The 22,524-nt window shown below is 39.8% G+C and overlaps 1 protein-coding gene across 3 annotated transcripts; it reads left to right on the forward strand.

Annotated features, from left to right (window-relative positions):
• The first annotated feature begins 6,796 nt into the window (after nt 1–6,796).
• Nucleotides 6,797–11,610, forward strand: LOC148700238 (70 kDa peptidyl-prolyl isomerase-like). Of its 3 annotated transcripts, none has more exons than XM_088709565.2 (13): nt 6,797–7,194; nt 7,319–7,405; nt 7,651–9,034; nt 9,118–9,192; nt 9,266–9,346; nt 9,446–9,640; nt 9,727–9,816; nt 9,911–10,086; nt 10,175–10,297; nt 10,384–10,530; nt 10,645–10,772; nt 11,048–11,168; nt 11,258–11,610. In XM_088709565.2, exons 3-13 carry the CDS (start codon nt 8,812–8,814, stop codon nt 11,318–11,320), a joined length of 1,422 nt encoding a protein of 473 aa, XP_088565691.2. In that variant the 5' UTR covers nt 6,797–7,194; nt 7,319–7,405; nt 7,651–8,811; the 3' UTR covers nt 11,321–11,610. The 3 variants fall into 3 exon arrangements, 2 of the variants coding, with proteins under 2 accessions (XP_088565691.2, XP_088565690.2); XM_088709564.2 differs by having other exon boundaries at nt 6,812–7,194; nt 8,774–9,034; XR_015972526.2 differs by having other exon boundaries at nt 6,868–7,194; nt 8,774–9,034; nt 10,645–10,892.
• The last annotated feature ends 10,914 nt before the right edge of the window (nt 11,611–22,524 follow it).

Below are 22,524 nucleotides of genomic sequence, written 5' to 3' on the forward strand. Positions count from 1 at the left end.
AAGGAAAGTAGAAGGCTGGCGGAAGGTGCGGTAACCCTTCGGGTTGGCAACGGGGCAAAAGTTGCTGCTATGGCTGTGGGCACCTACCATCTGCGACTACCGTCTGGTTTTAGTTTATTACTTAGAGACTGCTATTATGTACCTGCTGTTAGCAGAAATTTGATTTCTGTTTCATGTCTAGCACAGGAAGGTCATGTTTTTACATTTGACAAAGACTGCTGTTCTATTTATTTCAGAAATAAAATAGTTGCACGTGGTTTTATGATTGACAGTCTCTATCATTTACATATGGATGTATCTGTAAATGTGTCTGAGCAAGAAGTGAGTGCCAAAGGATCCAAGAGATCCAGGGATGAGATAAACCAAAAATATTTGTGGCACCTCAGGCTTGGCCATATTGGAGAGGATAGAATGAATAAAATAGATAAAGATGGGCCTCTCGGCTCATTGACTTCCGAGTCATATCCAGTTTGCGAGTCCTGTCTTCAAGAAAAAATGGCCAGATTGCCATTTGTAGGATATGGGGAGAGGACCACTGAAATACTTACCCTGATACACTCAGATGTGTGTGGCCCATTCGATGTGCAAGCCAGGGGATGTTATTCGTACTTCATTACCTTTACCGATGATTATTCACGGTATGGGTATGTGTATCTTATGAGACACAAATCTGAATCTTTCGAAAAGTTCAAAGAGTTCAGAAATGAAGTAGAAAAACAAACTGGAAAACCTCTTAAGGCTCTTCGATCAGATCGAGGAGGAGAATACCTTAGTGGAGAATTCCGGGACTATCTCAAAGACAATGGCATAGTCTCACAATGGACTCCTTCGGGTACACCTCAACTCAACAGGATGTCAGAGAGGAGAAATCGGACTCTATTGCATATGGTCCGGTCCATGATGAGCTTCACTGGTTTACCGATGTTTCTTTGGGGAGATACCTTACTTACCGCAGTATATCTACTGAATAGAGTTCTCTCTAAATCCGTTCCTACCACACCGTATGAGATATGGTATGGTAAGAAACCAAGTCTTGGTCATCTCAAGATTTGGGGATGTCCAGCCCACGTCAAAAGACTACAGGCGGACAAACTAGAGGCTAGGACCATAAGTGCTCGTTTTATAGGATATCCTAAAGAGTCATTAGGATACAATTTTTACATCTCAGAGGAGCACAATGTCTTTGTGAGCCGTCATGCCATCTTCTTGGAAAACCAGTTTATCCTTGATAGAGGCAGTGGGAGGAAAATTAAGCTTGAAGAGAAAGTCTCTGAAAAACAACGAGTCATGGATCCTATCGAACCCATTCATACAGAGCCAGTACTCGATGTCCCTCATCCACCTCGCAGATCTAGTAGGATCTCGCATCCTTCCGATAGATACTTAGGTATACTAGAAGAGGATACCGAGGAAATATTCCTAGTGGGAGATAGGGATCACATACAGGATCCCAAAACCTACAACGAGGCGATATCTGATATCGATTCTGAGAAATGGTTGGAAGCTATGAAGTCAGAATTAGACTCCATGCATTCCAACCAAGTCTGGACCTTAGTAAATCCACCAGAAGGTATTGTACCTATTGGATGTAAATAGATCTACAAAAGGAAGATAGGTTCGGATGGAAAGGTAGAGACCTATAAAGCAAGGCTGGTGGCGAAAGGGTATAGTCAACGCGAAGGCATTGACTATCAGGAGACCTTTTCACCTGTAGCCATGCTGAAATTCATCCGAACATTGCTTGCCATTGCAGCATTTCATGATTATGAAATCTGGCAGATGGATGTGAAAACTACTTTCCTAAATGGATATCTTGAAGAAGATATCTATATGGAACAGCCTCTGGGTTTCACTTCCAATGATGGAGATCACAAAGTCTGCAAACTGCAAAGGTCCATTTATAGACTAAAGCAAGCATCTCGGAGTTGGAACACTCGTTTCGATGACGCAATCAAAATGTTTGATTTCATCGAAAACGAAGAGGAACCGTGTGTTTACGAAAAGGTTAGTGGGAGTGCTGTCGTATTTCTCGTACTGTACGTGGACGACATCCTCCTGATAGGGAATGATATTTCCATGCTAACCTTGGTCAAAGTCTGGTTGTCAAAAGAATTCTCCATGAAAGACCTTGGGGAAGCATCCTATATTTTGGGGATTAAGGTCTATAGAGATAGATCTAAAAGGATGCTTGGCCAATCACAGAAGATGTACATAGAGGAGGTGCTGAAGAGATTCAGCATGGAAAACTCCAAGAGGGGTCTTTTGCCCCTTAGGCATGGAATTCATCTCTCAAAAAAGATGTGCCCCAACACATCTGAAGAGATTCAACGCATGAGCAAGATTCCATATGCTTCAGCAATAGGGAGCCTCATGTATGCCATGCTATGTACACGACCTGATATAGCCCTTGCTGTGAGTGTCACAAGCAGATATCAGTCGAATCCAGGTGAAGAACATTGGACAACTGTAAAGAATATTCTTAAGTACTTGAGAAGAACTAAAGATTTATTCTTGGTTTTTGGAGGATCATCAGAGCGGCGCTTCCACCTCATACGCGACTATGTTGAGAAGAAGTATATCGAGGTGCAGAGAGTAGACTCCACGGACAACGTGGCAGACCCGCTCACTAAGCAGTTAAGTCAACAAAAAACTGAAGCACACCTTGAGAAGATGGGACTAATATATATGACTGATTGGCTTTAGTGCAAGAGGAAGATTGTTAGATGTATGCCCTAGAAGCCAATTTTGGCTGACACATTATTAATTCTAGGAATATAATTTTGTACTTGACTATTTATTATTGAATAAATAAAGGCATCTTTCTATTCATATTGTTTATGTGTCTATGAATCATCCAAGAACTAATAAGATGATGATGCGTATTCTTAAGAGTTAAGAATTTGAGCCATGCATCATTGGTGATTAATTTCTGAATGCTCCTGATCAATGGATCATCACAAGGACGGTGATCGATCCGATCAGTGCACACATTGCTTTCCTTATGGATAGACGAGACTCGAGTCCACAGTGTGGCGACACTGAAGTAATAGTGCAGGCGCTTGTTAGAGAACAAGGGTACTGAGCGTGACCAATACAAGAAGTCACTTGGATGTCTATCCACTCGTCAGTGACTTGCTTGATGTTGCAGTAGTGTGACTGGTCCTTTGACCTGCAATGCTTCGGCTACTCACAGTGAGGTTATTGTAGTTTGACTGCACAAATACATGGTCTTTAGCCATATGGGTCCATGCAGTGTAGATTGGCTGCAGTAGGTTCACTATAGGAGTAGGGTATGCATCTACAAGGAATCTATCGATCTTGATAGAAAAGGAGAGATCCTATGTGATTTATAAGACTGAGTTCGTAAAACCTCGGCCGGGCAGATTGCATAGTGGAGAAAGAGTTTTCCACTCTCGAACTTAAGTCGAATAAATCTTGACATATGACAGACGATGGGGTTTTACGAGTTGTCCATGACCTCCGTCCTGTAGGGATCCACGATAGAAGGACTGTATCACATGATAACTGCACCTAGAGGTTCATCATTCTATTCTGCTGGGTAGCCACTACATGCTGCTAGGTGTCACTGGTGGATGGTGGGACTCACAGGGATTATCTCGATGATCGATTAACCCTAATGAGTAGAGTTGGAATCGTTCCAATCCATTAAAAGGAGTTTTCAATGATATTGTGATAAGAGATCGCAATATATCTCACTACCAGTCAGAATAGAACCTATGGGGTCACACACACTAGAAGTATTAACCGATCCGATGGTTGGAAAGTGATTATGAATCACGAGTAATCAATTCGATTGATAATAAGTTGAAGAAGGAAAGAGAATTGATTAATTAGACTTAAAACACGAATCCTACTTCGAGTAGGATTCCTAGAGTCCTAATTGGATTAGGACTGGGAATCCTAATTGGAGTAGGACTGGAATTCCTACTTGGAGTAGGATTCGTACAATCCTAATTAGATTAGAAGATTTGAATTAAAATTGGATTCCTACTTAGAATAGGATTCCTAGAGTCTTAATCGGATTAGGACTTTGAATTCAAATTAGAGTCCTAATTGGATTAGGACTAGAATTAAACAAGTCCTAATTGGATTAGGATTTCTTAAGTCATAATTAATTATTAATCTAATGAATCAACATGACTCCTAATTGGGTTAGGATTGAAGAGTTCAATAGAGTCATGGTTCATTCAAGTTCTAATTGGATTAGGACTAGCATAGATTGAACCCAATTGATTCATGATTTGGTTAATCCTAATTAGATTAGGACTAAACCATGAGAAGGACACCTAATCCTCCTTGGAGGAGGATTAGGTTAACCAAGTAAGAGGAGCATGAGCCCCTCTCCTCTTGATTGGTGCGGCATGAAGAGAGGGGGCCGGCACCCCCTCTTGGAAATAAGTCAAGGGCTCCTAACTTGTAGGAGCCTTTCATGTCTTTAAAAAGGGAGGTGGGTGGCAGCTAGGGCATGCATTAGAAGCCCTCCTCCTCTCCAATTCGTGGCCACCCTTCTCTCCTCTTGGATCAGCCGCAAGCAAGAAGGAAAAGGGCCTTGATAGTCTTCTTCTTCATCCTTCGTTTGGGATTCAACGCAGGAAAAAGATAAAGGCTGAAAAGCCTGGTGATCTTCTTCCTTGGTTGCTCCTTCTTCCTCCTCCTCTCAAGCATATTCAAGAGTTGAAAGAAAGAGAGGAGATCAGCCATCAAAGTTATCTCTGCAAGGGAGCTAGCACCCCGGGGAGATAGAAAGCTTGGATCGGTTCCTGCTTCGTGTGGATACCCGTAGAGGCCGGGCACTTGAACGGCTTCAAGCGAACCTTCATCCAAAAACCACGATCATCAGTTTGCGGTGATCATCTACCCGCACAAGATGAAGATCTGATCTTCCTAAAGTTTCTAAAAGTTTTAATTCTTATCTATCTACGAACGGTTTCTTGAAACACGTTCATGCGATGAACGTCGATCCCGCTTATGCCGATTCCGCTGCCATCTGAATTTTTTTGAATTTTCTGCGGCATGGGCGGGTTCCCAACATATCCTCTCTTTTCCCTTCACGTATTTTTCATCATCACGCCTCCAGATGAGATCCATCACGAGATCATGATCTCCCATCATCCCATGATGAAGATCCAATGGCTCCAATCCATGGCGCCATCCATTTGATCCTTCTCTTCATCCAATGTTGATCCAACGGTCAAAATTAAATGATTTATCAAATCTAATCCAATTAGACTCAAACCAAGCCAATTAGGTGCCAATTCTTGGCTAACCTATATTAGAATATGATCTAATCAAATTAGATCAATTAAGAATCAGATTCGAATCCAATTCGAATCAGGAGCTAAGGTTTGCAACACCTGCTAGGATGTTTATCTTGCAAACATGATCTAATCCAATTAGATCCTTGATAAGTTTCCTTGTATGTGACCCATTGGGTTCCATACTTAGCCAGCAATAGGTGTGAGTGCGAGTTGACCTAACTTGATTAGAACTCTTCTAATCGATTTAAGTCCAAACTGCGCGAACCCAAACTTAACAATTAGAATCCTTTCTAATTGGTGATCGAATTAAACTCTTTAATTCGATCAAACCTATAAGACAAGATTGACGTCTAGCAACGTGTCATGTCTATCCGAAAAATATGAAATTTGATGGAAATACCAAAAATACCCTTCAGTGGCAAGTTACCGTGCAATTCAATCCTTTAATTAAACTGCATCCCAAATATGTATATGAGTATGAATATATGTCAAACTCAATTTCATATTCATATTTTTCTCAATCTTTTAATGATAATTCAAATAATGAATCATTAGAAACTCTTTCTAATTTTCATTCTGCTTTGATCAAAGGCTTCCTGAATTATCATATGATTAGAATAAATAGGATGCGATCTTCTCTTACTAGAAGTGATTAATTCCTTATTGACCTACTCATAATCTTCGTACACAATTCACCATATCCAGAAGACCTCGTACATAACTTATTGTCATGAATGAGTGTAAACCAAAACATGGGTTCATGTGCACAAGATACCATAGTGATCTCAGGTCATAGGATCAGTTGCACAACTCTCACTAAGAGAATCATTTTTTGACATGTAAGTAAGACTTCATAAGATTTCTCTTTGTAGGTCAATTCAGTGAACTCATTCCTCTAATGAGCACTCACATCTTTGTATTAGTGTCTCACACAAGTGATTGTGAGATCAATCACCCTCTGCATCGAGCATACATAAGATGTGCCAGTCTTTCCGGTAATCATTGATCCCCGACTCAATGTACCAATGACTGAGAATATTTAAGATTAAGATTTTAGAGTTTTAGGTCTCACTAGTATGATCTCATCATAGCCTCAAAACCATGGCCCTAATCTAAGGGGTTTATCACAAATATAATTAATAGCATATGATAAAACACAATGCCTTTATTCATATTTAGATGTCATGTACATTATTTGGACAAATCAAAAGAAAAACCTTTTGCAATACATATTGCGATTGGCTTGTAGGGCATCTACTCTTTCAAAACTGAGCTACAATAAAGATGCAAATTGAAAGTGGAGCTTGATGATGTTATATCTAAAGAGGAGATCCTTTGTCATCAGAGATCAAGAGCTCTGTAGATCAAAAAGGGGTTTCGAATTCGACTTTGTTACACATTTTTCCTATTGCCACTCTCTCATGGAAATTGGTCCGGACCGTCCGGCCCGGTTTCATTCACCCTGTCCTACTCCTAATTCTATCTTAATAATTATTAAAATATATAATAGAAAAAATGGTGACTCCGAGAACACGCTCTCTGGAAGCATCCTCGCTCTTCTTCTCCGTTCTTCTCTATCCCACCCAAAGAACTCTCTAGAACCCAATCCCCACTCCTATAAAAACCTACTCTCATCCTCTTATCTCTCGCTTTCGAAATCCCAAATCCAATTGCTCTTTCCTTCGATCACTCATTTGATCTTTCCTTGATCTTTGTGTTTTGGCAATGGAGGAGGACTTCGATCTCCCGGCGGGCGAGGAGGAGATGATGAACGACCTCCCCAACGATGACTACGAGCCCCATCCCATCCTCAAGGTCGGGGAGGAGAAGGAGATCGGCAGGCAGGGCCTCAAGAAGAAGCTCCTCAAGGAGGGACAGGGCTGGGAGACCCCCGAAGTCGGCGACGAGGTCGAAGGTCTGCATATTAAAACCAAAAAAAAAAAAATTAATTTCTTGTCTTTCAAAATTTCAATGGGTTTTGCTGCTTTGGTTTTCTTTACCAAAAATTGATCTTCTTGGGTGGTGTCGTTGAATCGCAGTGCATTACACTGGAACGCTGCTGGATGGCTCGAAGTTCGACTCGAGCCGTGATCGCGGGACGCCATTCAAGTTTAAGCTTGGCCAAGGTGAGTTTTTTTTTTTCTTTTTTCCTTGCCTTGAATGGATGGTTAAATGGGATGGTTATTTGATTCATCTTGAGAGGTTTGAAATGGGTTTTGCTTGTACGGTTTTAGTTGTGAAGCATGTGATTACGTCTAATAGATTTGTTGCATTTGGATCATGATGATGAATTGGTCTGCTACTTTTCCTCCACGTTGGTGGTGTTAGACAATTCATAGAAAATTTTTTCATTTGATGTGTTGCTTCTCAGAAACAATAATTCAGTCAACTGACACTGGATTGGTCTTATGATCGGAAGAGAAAGGAGAAGGATCCGAGTTAGATAAGTGATCTCTCATAATTTTTTTTTGATGAAGATAGTATCCATCATTGTTACATTACTGCAAACAATACCAACCATTTTGGGTGATGACTGCTGACGAAATTGCATGAAAGACATTTTGCTGTGGCTACTGTAGTTTGGTTACCATGTTTACTAATTGATTTTACTCTTAGGAACTTGGTTGCATGGAATTATCCTTGTTTACAGCGGATCCATTAAAGTCCTTTAAAAACAAGAAAAAAAAAAGGGACATTAATGACAATTCAGTTTCTTTATTAGCACTTACAAGGTCATTTCATTTGTGTTTAGTATTTTTGTTACTTAAGTTAGCCATGTTACATTTGTATTAATGAGATTATAGATTGGAATTTAAATATTTTTGAACTATCATTGTCAACTAGGCCTTTTTTTGGTAGGACGGTTATAGTATATTTTGCTGTGGTGACTGTAGTTTGGTTGCCATGTTTGCTAATTGATTATACTATTAGTAACTTAGTTGCATGGAGTTATCCTTGTTTACTGTGGATCCATTAAAGTCCTTTAGAAACAAGAAAAAAAAAAGAGACATTCATGATAATTCAGTTTCTTTATCAGCACTTACAAGGTCATTTCATTTAGTGTTTAGTAGTTTTGTTAGTTAAGTTAGCCATGTCACATTTGTATTAATGAGAATATAGATCGGAACTTAAAAATTTTTGAACTATCATTGCCAACTAGGCCTTTTTTTTTGGTGGGACGGATATAGTATATTTGAAAGAAGCATCACAGGGTTCAAAATCATTATATTTGATAAGAAGTATTGCACTAGTGTTGACATGGTCTCTCGTTTTTATCTTTTCTGGTCTTTTTCTTATCGACTAATGCTGCATCCTAACTCTAGTTAGTCACTTACCTGATGTTATTTTTTTTTAATCTCTCCCTTTAATATTGTGATAATACTTTACCTACAAAATTTCTAGCGACCTTTTGCATTCAGGGTTGCCATTAAAGTGTAGCGTGCCCAGCAGTTCTGTTGAAAAGTTTGGATTGCCTTTGCTTTGTTTGTTTACAGGCCAAGTAATAAAGGGATGGGATCAAGGTATTAAGACTATGAAGAAGGGCGAGAATGCCATCTTCACCATCCCTCCGGAGCTGGCATATGGTGAGTCTGGCTCTCCTCCCACCATCCCACCCAATGCCACTCTTCAGTTCGATGTCGAGCTGCTCTCCTGGACCAGTGTAAAGGACATATGCAAAGATGGTGGCATTTTCAAGAAAATCTTGGTTGAAGGAGAGAAATGGGACAATCCAAAAGATCGGGATGAAGTTCTTGGTATGGTCTTTCCCTCATCAGTTTGTTGCATCCTTATGTGTCTATTTTTAAATTTGTACTAACAGTTTGTTCTTTCTGTGCAGTAAACTATGAGGCTAGGCTTGAGGATGGAACTGTCATCTCCAAGTCTGATGGAGTGGAGTTCACTGTTAAGGATGGTTAGCATTTTTCACATAGATTTTATTCTGGAATGATGTTTTTGTGTTTCTTACCAGTCTGTCTCTTGCTCAGGGTACTTCTGTCCTGCACTATCAAAGGCTGTGAAAACAATGAAAAAGGGTGAAAAAGTTCTGCTTGCTGTTAAACCACAATGTGAGTTTGAAACAATGATTATAGAACCTTGGTTATTTCCCAATGTCAAACTTCACATGGATTTGTAGCATCCTCATGGCTTTTGTTTTTAATGGGCAGATGCATTTGGTGAGAAAGGTAGGGCAGCATCTGGTGATGAAGGTGCAGTGCCACCAAATGCAACCCTTGATGTGGAACTGGAATTAATCTCTTGGAAGACTGTCACAGAGATTGGTGATGATAAGAAGATCCTTAAGAAGATTCTTAAGGAAGGAGAGGGCTATCAACGTCCGAATGATGGAGCAGTTGTAAAAGGTGACTGTTCTTTTATAATTTTGTGCTCTTTTCATAGAGGTGGTGGATGCATACTCTCTGAATCTGTTGAATTTTGATCATGGCAGTGAAATTGATTGGAAAGCTGGAGGATGGGACTGTATTTGTGAAAAAAGGCCATGATGAGGAGGAACCATTTGAGTTCAAGACCGATGAAGGTAATAATCCTTTTATAGTAGCATCAAAAATAAAAGGATTAACCTTAAACATAACAGTAATGATGCTAATAATGTCGGCAATGGTCATGGGCAGAACAAGTTATTGAAGGTTTGGATCGTACTGTGGTGACAATGAAGAAGGGAGAGCTTGCTCTGGTGACAATTCCACCTGAATATGCATTTTCTTCAACTGAATCAAAGCAGGATCTTGCTGTAGTTCCTCCCAATTCCACCGTGTATTATGAGGTTGAGCTTGTATCATTTGAGAAGGTTGGTAAGAGTTACCTGGCTCAAGGCTTCTCTTTCTCAACATCCTGTATCCTTCCTAATCTGTACAGCTTGCCTCTCTGACCTCCAGGAGAAAGAGTCATGGGATATGAACAATGGAGAGAAAATTGAGGCAGCTGGGAAGAAGAAAGAAGAAGGAAATGCATTGTTCAAATTGGGCAAATATGCTAGGGCCTCCAAGAAATATGAGAAGGTGGGCTATCGTCAATCTTTTGCTTAGACTATGGTGATAAAGTAGAGACTTATCATGGATTATTAATTGGCTTGCTATATGTTCAGGCAGCCAAGTTTGTAGAATATGATAGCTCATTTAGTGAAGAAGAGAAGAAACAGTCTAGAGCGTTGAAGGTCACTTGCAACCTTAACAATGCAGCTTGCAAGCTCAAACTCAAAGACTTCAAGCAGGCAGAGAAGCTCTGCACCAAGGTATTTGTCTCAACCTCGGTCTGGATATTTTGATTCTCATTGTGAGAAAATGTCCTGGAGCAATCTGCTTTTACATATAATTCGAACTCTGAGAAAATAAATGGCAAATTTTAGGTGTTGGAGATTGAGAGCAAGAATGTGAAAGCTCTCTATAGGAGGGCTCAAGCATACATACAGCTTGCTGATCTGGATTTAGCAGAGGTAGACATCAAGAAAGCACTGGAGATAGATCCTGACAATAGGTATGCTGTTGTGTAATGAATGTTGACCATGATACACCATACCAGCCTGAATCCGGCGGTACGGGGTGTACTTTACCAGTTCCGTACCAGTACTTAATATGGGTGGCATACCGATACTTGGTACGTCAAAAAAAAAATTCGTGTTATACTGTACCGATACTATGCTAGTGTGGCACTGGTATGGGGTCTGGTACTGAGATGGCGAATCTTCTTGTTGATTATGTTCTATTTCTTAGCATAACCATATCTTACTGATTTATGGTTTCTTGGTTCAGGGATGTGAAGCTAGAATACAAGACCCTAAAGGAGAAGGTAAAAGAGTTCAACAAGAAAGATGCCAAGTTTTATGGCAACATGTTTGCTAAATGGAGGAAATTAGAGCATATGGAATCCAATGTAAGGTTTCATTCCAATGTAATTCCTTTTCACCACCACATTCCAATGTGAGTGATCTCAGTATTGACTCAATGCCTCGTTAATTGCAGAAATCTGGGAACCAAGCGATGCCAGAGGAGGCAGAACCTATGACCATTGACAGTGCAGCCTAAAGCATGAAAAAGCAGCAGAACTGAGATGTGATGAGTTTAATGGGTATCTTTTCTATCTTCTAGTTTTGGTGGCATGTTTTTGGTCACATTTATGTGACCAATTGTAACAGAATGTTACTTTGTGAACAATAGTGACAGAATGTTACTTTGTGAACAATAGTGACAGAATGTTTCGTGTGAACAATAGTAACAGAATGTTACATGAGTCAATATGTAATTCTGGTAATTAGATTGGTTGGCTAAATTATTCAATGGGTTCAACATGATCCGGACTTGGTCCAGTGTTTTCATCTCGGTTCGTCCTGGTATGGGTTTAGTCTTTTGGGACAATTTCTGAATCCAGTCAATTGGGTTCATTCTTTCTCTAATAGAAAGCAGATAAATAATGATTTCCTGGTGGCGTATCCAATAGCTCGTCTTAGAAGGACAGCAATTCCAGATTTTGTTCAAGGCATTAATGCTGTTTTTGGAGTATTAAAATGGTGAACAGGTAAAATACATTAACTCATCGCAAAGAAAGCGAGCTTGGAAGCTAACAGTGCATGGGTTATCAGTATTTAATATTTTGTTTGAGAGATAAGAATATGAATTGTGAAAAGGAAAAGTTGTCTGCCTGTTTATCATCTATTTTATTCTGCTATGTAACACCAAGTCTCTTAATGTGTTTGTGGATGAAATATATCTGCCTGTTTATATTTCTTCACCCTATCTATGTTCCTCCACCCTGCATTTCTCATTTGTGTTAACTGTAATATTAAATGTTCAAGACCTTCCTCTCTCATTTCTTACTATTTTGGATGGTTCTTTAAAAAAAAAAAAAAAAGAAAAACCCATCTGTCACATATAAATAAACCATATCTAGGTGTTATCACTTTCAAAAGTTGGCCTCATTTAGAATTTATCCACGTATCAGCTTGAGACATTGTAATACTTAAATGTGAAATCAAACCAATGCTATTCCAAATTCGTGAAATCAAATCAGTGATAAATCAAATTTGGACTGTTATTTAGAAACTTCCTTCTAATGGAGTTGCAACTTCAAGTGAAAATTTACTATTTAGAGAGTTCAGATAACGAAGAAAATTTGCTATTGAGTTGGTGAAGTCCGCTCTTACGTCAGTAATGTGAAAATATGTTTTTAAATTTGGCTTAAAACGAAAACCATTTGTATAATAGGAATTAGATCAGTAGTTCCAACGGTGATCATAGATGGTTCCATCTGTTAGCATCTCAAATTAACACCAAAGATATGTCGGGTATATATACTATTACTATACTTTTGTCTATATTCGTTGAGTGGATTGAGTGGTTACTACAATTTATAGCATGCTATTCATCTCTTTCTATTGATTCAAGTACAAACGTAAATAATATGGTTGCCATGTGTTTCCATTCAATGAATTTTGCCTGATCACACCACCAAGAGCAGGTAACTGACAATTCTGGAAGGCTATGAAGGAACTTGAATGCTTATTTATATTGTCCCGAGAGCTTGAAAATAGTAATCTTATCTCGTTTAATGTTTTTATTTCAGAGAGAGTTTCTATAATCCAATGTGCGCTGAGCTTTCTTTTCAGTCTGTTTGATCAGATTGAAGTCCCAAGAAAGAACTATGTACATGTAGAATATAAATAGAGACTGATACATATAGATGCCTCAACATTTAATCATGGGTTTGTAAAAATTTTTGTATGACTGTAAAGCTAGATGATGTCATGTTTTAGAAGCTTGTCTCAAAGCTCAAACCTCGTTTTAAAAAGCTGACTACTGCTCAGCTGGCTGATTTATGAATTATGCATTAAAATATAGCTTGAGCTCAACATAGTTTCCAACTCATCAATTCTGAACGAATCACTTAATGAGCCAATGCTGTCAGCTGAGCTGTTCGCAGCCTTGTGTCCATGATTTAGTAAACCATCCAGAATATATCTTGCTAAAGAGCAGTATATTTGTATTTGTGTCTATTATTAAACTTTCAGGTCTTAGTCCTGATGAATCTCTGGCCTACCTTTAATTATAATGGTAGGTGGTGATGGTTTTTCTCACGAACAACTCATTAAGTTTATTTTATTCATTCACTTCATAAATCGAGCAAAATGGAATTAGTTATATCTGTACACTAGGCAAAGAGGATTTGAATACTTGTTCATATTTGAAAGAAAAAAGAAATAGTCAATTTCTACTAAATTGGAAGGAATGTGTTTTTTTTCTGACAGCTCTACCTATTATCCCCCTCCCTCTCTCTCTCCTCTTTCTGCTTAATCTGTTTAACTCATTATAAATCAGATTGGATTACTTATTTAATAAAATGATCATATTTGAATTTTAATTTTTGACCTGTTTAATAAAAAGGTTTAATAAAAAGGTAGAGTTTAAGTTAGATGGATTTTTGACCTGACCTAATTCGTATCTAGCCTACCCAATTGCCGTCCCTAAAACACGCATGTACAAAAAGTTTGAAAGAGAAGAAGCAAAGAGATCCAGCATAAGCATAAAAGATTTCACCTCCCTGACCTCAAAGAAGGGATTACAATTTGATATTTCAGTCTTCAGTCTCATTTACCTGCAGCCCTACCGTTTTGGCGGAGGTGAATTGTCCCATGTAATTATCTCATACCAAGTTTGTACCAGACAACAGCAACCTTATATAGCCAGTAGTTATAACACTACTCCTATATGTCATATATCTAGAAATTGTGATTTTCTGGCTATACTCTTTTTTTTTTCTCTGAAGAAAAATTTACTGGCAACAATTATTAAAGCAAATTTGCATCAAAAACCTGCAAGATATCTTTGATCATATGACTCATCTCTTGGACAAGAAACTGAGGACAAACAATGCAAAGATTATCATGAGGTTCTTGAGACACCAAAAAGGGAGAAAATCAAAAGAACGAAGATTAAAATACTGCAGATATAAGATATTTTGCAGATGCTAACAAGGCATCTCTAAAAAGTATCTTCTCAACAAGCACAGCATGAGGGTCCCATATTGCAATGAGAATATGACCAGCCGCTTGACTATAAAAATCTTGAGAACATGAAAAGAATGGGGCCCTACATTGCAATGGAAAAATGGCCGGTGATGAAGACTTAATCTTCACAGATGAACTGATCAACTACTAAATTAAAGGGGGTTGAAGCTTGGTCCATTGTCAAACATATTGATTGAAAGAATGGTCTTTAAGCACTGCTCGAGCAGCACATAAATGATAACCAAGTTAATTTTCTTTTCTTTTTCATCTCATGCTTTCCAACTGAAAGCCTTGAAGAAGAATTCCTTTTTTCCTGATCTACTCTATTGGAAGAATACTCTGATGTAAACTCAGATACCATTTTGGAACTTGGAACTTCTGCCGTCAAGCAGATCTCGACTTGACTTTCTCGATGATGATGTCCTCTGTTCTTGGACATTTTCTATCTTTTTTTTGCTTTCAAGAATTACTTCAGAGAGGGGGGCTCTCAAGGAACAACGAGGTTCTTCACAATTAGAGTTATTACCTCCTCAATGATCTCACTGCATTTTGGATCCCGCACTGGTTTGATCACATTAGATACTGGAAGAGGAGGCCTCAGAAAGATTCACGTTCTTGACATTGTTATCTGAAACTGCATCTTCCATTGTCGATTTAGAAGCTTGCGAGTTCTTGGGTGTTTGGGTTTTGATGGGTGGTAAAGCTTCTGTCTTAAAAGGCAGTTCTTCAGTGGCATTTCTTTTCGCAGGAACTGCTCCATCTGCGACAATAACTAACAAGTAAAAATGTACTTGACCATAAAATAAGTTATAGGCCGAAAATGAGCAGGAAAACTTCCTCTGCGGACAGCTACAATTTTATCCATACCATTAAAGAGAGATTTGGAAAGGATAATCAGCATTCAGAGGTAATTTTGGTGTCTTGCATATTATTCCCTTTTTTTTTTTTTTTTTTTTTTGATCAAAACGGTATTTCATTTCATATTGCATATTATTCCCTCAGAGGATCTATTTCACTTGGAAGGAGAGAAGTGCTTCGTTTTGGTACTTGCAGCCCCAAAGACAAGTACTTCGTGACAACTAAGGTTGCAAATAGGTTGGGTTGAGCTGTGACCCGACCTATGTTAGTATCCCACATATGCCATGAAAATTCGAAATAATTTTCAGATTGCAGCGGAAAAACTATGCGGAATCCGTTCATCGCATGAACGTATTTTAAAACCATTCGTTTGTAGATAGATTAGAATTAAATTATTTTAAACTATTTTTAAATCATTAAGAAGATTAGATCTTCACCTTGTGCGGGTAGATGGTCTCCGCAAATCTGATTCACGTGGATTTATAGAAGGTTCGATGGAAGTCGCACACGCGTCCGGCCTCTACGGGTATCCACATGAGGTAATGATTCGATCGAAGCCTACGTATCTCTCCGGGGTGCTAGCTCCCTTGCAAAGATGGCTTTTGATGGTTGAAGTCCTCCCTTTCAATCAACTCTTAAATGCTTAGGGAGGAGGAGGAAGAAGGATGGATCAAAAGGAACAAGAACAAAGCCCTACAGCCTTTTTCTTTTTCTTCCCTTTTAAAACCGAAATGAAGAAGAAAGAGGGCGATCAAGGCTCTTCGTTTTTTTCTCTTGATGGCGGCTCAAAGGAGGAAGAAGGAGGAGAAAGGTTGCTGTCGAAATGCATCAGAAAAGGATGAAGAAGAGGGGTCACACGCCTCCTCTTTTAATCCCTAAAGTGATAAGGATGAGTTCCTATTTTTTAGGAACTCATCTTTATCTTTTGTTTTGGCCAACAAGGAGGGGCGTGCACCCCTCCTCTTTCTCCCACGCACACCCCAAGGGGAGGGGCATGGGCCCCTCCCTCAAGTTCATTTAAATATGCTATTTAAATAAATTAAAGGGGGTTTTAATTTGGGTCCATTGCATGAGTCCAATCCTAGTCAAAATAGGATTTTTATGAACCCATTTCAATTTCCTCCAATTCCTAATCCAATTAGAATTTAATTGAGCCATAACTCTATTGAACTCTTCAATCCTAATCCAATTAGGAGTCATGAAATTAATTAGATTAATTTAAAATTAATTAGGACTTAAGAAAATCCTAATCTAATCAGGACTTGTTCAATTTTCAGCCCTAAGATAATTAGGACTTTAGAAATCCTATTCCAAATAGGATCTAATTTAATTTGAAATCCTAATCCAATTAGGACTCCAAAGATCCTACTCCAAGTAGGACTCATGATCAAGTCCAATTAATTAAATCCAATTAATTAAATTAAATTGCAATCCGATTGCAATTATTCCTTCTTCTAACCACTAACTCTTAGCGGGTTTTCATTTATCAATCTAATTGATTATTTGTGATTCCTAATCACATTCAACCATCGGATCGGTCATTACCTCTAATGTGTGTGATCCCATAGGTTCCATTCTGACTGGTAGTGAGATATATTGCGATCTCTATCACAATATCATTGAAAACTCCTTTCAATGGGTTGAAACAATTTCAACTCAACTCATCAGGGTTTATCGACCATCAAGATGATCCCTGTGAGTCTCACCATCCACCAGTGACACCTAGCAGTATGTAGTGGCCACCCAGCAGAATAGAATGATGAATCTCTTGGTGCAGTTATCGTATGATACAGTCCTTCTATCGTGGATCCCTACAGACTGGAGGTCATAGATAACTCGTCAAACCCCGTCGTCTGTCATATATCTAGATTTATTCGACTTGAGTTCGATAGTGGAAAACTCTTTCTCCACTGTATATTACTGCCCTGGCCAAGGTCTTAGAACTCTGTCTAATAAATCACATAGGATCACTCCTCTTCTATCAAGGTCGATAGATTCCATGTAAGTGCATACCCTACTCCTACAGTGAACCTACTGCAGCCAATCTACACAACAAGAACCCATATGACTAGAGACCATGTATATGTGCAGTCAAACTACAATAACCTCACTGTGAGTAGCCGAAGCATCGTAGGTCAAAGGACTAGTCACACTACTGCAACATCAAGTAAGTCACTGACGAGTGGATAGACATCCAAGTGACTTCTTGTCTTGGTCACGCTCAGTACCCTTGTTCTCTAACAAGCACCTGCACTCTCACTTCAGTGTCCCTACACTGTGGACTCGAGTCTCGTCCATCCATAAGGAAAGCGATCTGTACACTGATCGGATCGATCACCGTCCTCGTGATGGTCCATTGATCAGGAGCATTTTAAAAATTAATCACCAATGATACATGGCTCAAATTCTCAACTCTTGAGAATATGTATCATCATCTTATTAATTTCTTGGACGATTCATAGACACATAAACAATATGAATGAAAAGATGCCTATTTATTATTCAATAATAATAAAGTCAAGTACAAATTTATGTCCCAGAATAAATAATGTGTCTGCCAGATTGGCTTCTAGGGCATACATCTAACAATCTCCCACTTGCACTAAAGCCAATCAGTCATATATCTAAGTCCCATCTTCTCAAGGTGGGCTTCAGTCTTCTGTTGACTTAGTTGCTTAGTGAGCGGGTCTGCCACGTTGTCCGTGGTGTCTACTCTCTTCACCTCGACATATTTCTTTTCGAGGTAGTCGCGTATGAGGTGAAAGCGCCGCTCTATGTGCTTGGACTTCTGATGAGACCTTGGCTGCTTAGCAAGAGCTATGGCGCCATTATTATCGCAGTAGAGTGTGATGGCATCTGATGGCATTACATCTAGCTCTGCAATGAATTTCTTGAACCAGAAGGCTTCCTTTGCAGCTTCAGAGGCGGCGATATACTCAGCTTCCATGGTAGAATCAGCAATGATCGGTTGTTTGAAACTCTTCCAATTTACCGTACCACCATTGCACAAGAACACATATCCAGATGTAGACTTTCTATCATCAATATCAGTCATAAAGTCTGAATCTGTGTATCCTTCTACCTTTAACTCCGATGCTCCTCCAAAGACCAAGAACAAATCTTTAGTTCTTCTTAAGTATTTAAGAATGTTCTTCACAGCTGTCCAGTGCTCTTCGCCTGGATTCGACTGATATCTGCTAGTGACACTCACAGCAAGGGCTATATCAGGTCGTGTACATAGCATGGCATACATGAGGCTCCCTATTGCAGAAGCATAAGAAATCCTGCTCATGCGTTGAATCTCTTCAGATGTGTTGGGGCACATCTTTTTGGAGAGATGAATCCCATGCCTAAGGGGTAATAGACCCCTCTTGGAGTTTTCCATACTGAACCTCTTCAGTACCTCCTCTATGTACATCTTCTGTGATAGGCCAAGTAACCTCTTAGATCTATCTCTATAGACCTTAATCCCCAAAATGTAGGATGCTTTCCCAAGGTCTTTCATGGAGAACTCTTTTGACAGACCTTGACCGAGGTTAGCATGGGAACATCATTCCCAATCAAGAGGATGTCATCCACATACAGTACGAGGAACACGACAGCACTCCCACTAACCTTCTTGTAAACACACGGTTCCTCTTCGTTCTTGACGAAATCAAACGATTTGATTGCATCATTGAAACGAGTATTCCAGCTCCGAGATGCTTGCTTTAGTCCATAGATGGACCTTTGCAGCTTGCAGACCTTGTGATCTCCATCACTGGAAGTGAAACCCAAAGGCTGCTCCATATAGATATCTTCATCAAGATATCCATTTAGAAAAGCAGTTTTCACATCCATCTGCCATATTTCATAATCATGAAATACTGCAATGGCAAGCAACGTTCGAATGGATTTTAGCATGGCTACAGGTGAAAAGGTCTCCTGATAGTCAATGCCTTCGCGCTGACTATACCCATTCGCCACTAGCCTTGCCTTATAGGTCTCTACCTTCCCATCCGAACCTATCTTCCTTTTATAGATCCATTTGCATCCAATAGATACTATACCTTCTGGTGGATCTACTAAGGTCCAGACATGGTTGGAATACATGGAGTCTATCTCTGACTTCATGGCTTCCAGCCATTTCTCGGAATCAATATCTGATATCGCCTCGTTGTAGGTATTGGGATCCTGTACATGTTTCCTATCTCCCATGAGGAACATTTCCTCGGTATCCTCTACTAGTATACCTAAGTATCTATCGGGAGGATAGGAGACCCTACTAGATCTACGAGGTGGAGGAGGTACAACGTGTGCTGGCTTTATATGAATAGGTTCTATAGGATCCATGACTCGTTGCTTTTCAGAGACTCTCTCTTCAAGCTCAATTTTCCTCCCACTGCCTCTATCAAGGATAAACTGTTTTTCCAGAAAGACGGCATGTCGGCTCACAAACACATTGTGATCCTCTGAGATGTAAAAATTGTATCCTAATGACTCTTTAGGATATCCTATAAAATGAGCACTTATAGTCCTAGGCTCTAACTTGTCCGCCTGTAGTCGCTTGACGTGGACCGGACATCCCTAAATCTTGAGATGACCAAGACTCGGCTTCTTACTATGCCATATCTCATACGGTGTGGTAGGAACGGATTTAGAGGGAACTCTATTCAATAAATAAATTGCGGATAATAAGACATCTTCCCAAAGAAACATAGGTAGATCAGTGAAGCTCATCATGGATCAGACCATATCCAATAGAGTCCGATTTCTCCTCTCTGACATCCCGTTGAGTTGAGGTATACCCGGAGGCGTCCATTGTGAGACTATGCCATTATCCTTGAGATAATCCTGAAATTTCCCACTAAGGTATTCTCCTCCTCGATCTGATCAAAGAACCTTAAGGGTTTTTCCAGTCTGTTTTTCTACTTCATTTCTGAACTCTTTGAACTTTTCAAAAGACTCAGATTTGTATCTCATAAGATACACATACCCATATCGTGAATAGTCATCGGTAAAGGTAATGAAGTATAAATAACGACCCCTGGCTAGCACATCGAATGGGCCACATACATCAGTGTGTACCAGGATAAGTATTTCAGTGGTCCTCTCCCCATGTCCTTCAAAAGGTAATCTAGCCATTTTTCCTTGAAGACAGGACTCACAAACTGGATATGACTCGGAAGTAAATGGGCCAAGAAGCCCATCTTTCTCCATTTTGTTCATTCTGTCCTCTCCAATATGGCCAAGCCTGAGGTGCCACAAATACTTCTGGTTTATCTCATCTCTGGATCTTTTAGATCCTATGGCACTCACTACTTGCTCAGACATATTCACAGACACATCAATATGCAAGTGATAGAGACTGTCAATCATGAAACCACATGCAACTAATTTATTTCTGAAATAAATAGAACAGCAGTCTTTGTCAAAAGTCAAAACATGACCATCCTGTGCTAAACACGAAACAGAAATCAAATTCCTGCTAGCAGCAGGGACATAATAACAGTCTCTAAGCAATAAACTAAATCCAGACGGTAATCGTAGAGGGTAGGTGCCCACAGCTACAGCAGCAACTCTTGCCCCGTTGCCAACCCGAAGGGTTACTGCACCTTCCGCCAGCCTCCTACTTTCCTTTAGACCCTGCATAGTAGTGCACAAATAAGCACTAGAACCAGAATCTATAACCCAACTAGAAGTAGAAGAAACTGTAAGGTTAGTTTCAATCACGAGCAAGTCTAGCATACCTTCAGAAGGTGTGTCCCTTTTGTTCTTCAGGCTCTCGAGGTATGAAGGACAGTTCCTTTTCCAGTGGCCGTCGCCGTTGCAGTAGAAACATTTTCCCTTGTCATTAGCCTTTTTCTTATGAACTTCCTTCTTAGGCTTCTTGTCTTTCTTCTGCTTCTTAGCAGGCTTCTTTTTCTTCCAAGTAGACTTTCTCTTGGAACCAGAAGTTAGCTCAGCAGCCAGAACAGAGCCCCTTGAACCTTTCAAGGCCCCTTCAGCAGTTACCAACATATTCAACAATTCGGTCTTAGTGCATTCAATTTTATTCATATGGTAGTTTACTATAAACTGACCAAATGAATCAGAAAGGGATTGCAGGATTAGATCTATCTGCAGTTTCTTATGCATGGACATACCGAGCTTCTCAAGCTCCTCGAGGTCCTTGATCATAGTCAAACAGTGATCGTGGACAGACTGCCCCTCGTGCATCTTTGCCTTGAAGAGCCTCTTGGATACTTCAAAGCGTGCAGTGCGGCTCTGCTCACCATGCAACTCTTGCAGATGAGCCAGTATTTTCCTAGCAGTCTTCATGTTCTCATGCTGGCATTGAAGTTCATTAGTCATGGATGCCATGATGTAGCACTTGACCCTAATGTCGTCATCTGTCCACTTTTGATGCATCTCACGTTGATCATCAGTAGGACGTGCTGGTAACCTAGGGATATCGTTCTCGAGCACATACCCTAGTTTCTCACAATTCAGAACAATTTTTAGGTTTCTAAGCCAGTCTTTATAGTTGGTTTCGGTTAGTCGATTGGTCTCAAGGATACGGGTCAAAGGGTTTGAAGCTGACATTGTGATCTGTAGAGAGTAAAGATTCTAGTTAGACTTTGTACTTGAACTTAATTTGTTCTAGGAACTTTTAAAACAAATATGCTCCCACTATTTTCTCGAATCCCCCATACTCCCCTGATGGAGAAACGAAAAACCTACGCGACTAGGATTTTTAGTGGGTACTGCGGTCTCACCGATTTACATGCCGCCTCACCTAACAGTTATTGTGACATATAAATGGATGAGTGTACAACTCTTGTACAATGCTTCTCAAGCATATTGCAGTGGTACTTAGTCTCTAAGTGATGAAGACCTCACCTAACAGTTATTGGCCCCATTACTTAGTTAAGTCGGACCCACCGTATAACCGCAGAAATAAAGTGTTGCCCAGATAGACAACCCAAGAGGGGGGGTGAATTGGGTTTTAAAATAATTTTACAATTAAAACTTTTGTAGATGACTAATTAATACTTTTGCAAGGTGATTAATTAGTTGCTATGTACTGTGAGTGAAATGAGAATGAGAGAAAGAGAGACAAGCAATCACAAACACGATGTTTATAGTGGTTCGGAGCTAACCCTTGCTCCTACGTCCACTCCCCAAGTCTCACTTGGGAATTCACTATAACCCCTTGGATTACAGCCGGTTGTTTTCCAAGCTCACAACCAAACTTGTTGTTTTACGAGCTCACAACGAACTCGGTCGGTTTTTCCAGGCTCACCGACTAGAACCAACCCCGATTGTTTTTCCGGGATCACAATCGAACCCTTACACGTTGGTTTTACACTCGGCTCACCAACCAACCTCTACACCCTTGATTCAATCCCC

Source organism: Phoenix dactylifera, chromosome 13, assembly GCF_051530095.1.
Source record: "Phoenix dactylifera cultivar Ajwa chromosome 13, Ajwa_hap1_PhDact_Kaust_v1.1, whole genome shotgun sequence".
NCBI lineage: Eukaryota > Viridiplantae > Streptophyta > Magnoliopsida > Arecales > Arecaceae > Phoenix > Phoenix dactylifera.

Bases quoted from the DNA above. Each gene is read 5' to 3' on its own strand.
- LOC148700238 (XM_088709564.2), top strand. From the start codon at position 7,005: ATGGAGGAGGACTTCGATCTCCCGGCGGGCGAGGAGGAGATGATGAAC. The intron at 9,347-9,445 runs GTGAGTTTGAAA...TTTAATGGGCAG, and splicing joins GCTTGCTGTTAAACCACAAT to ATGCATTTGGTGAGAAAGGT. The intron at 11,169-11,257 runs GTAAGGTTTCAT...CGTTAATTGCAG, and splicing joins TAGAGCATATGGAATCCAAT to AAATCTGGGAACCAAGCGAT.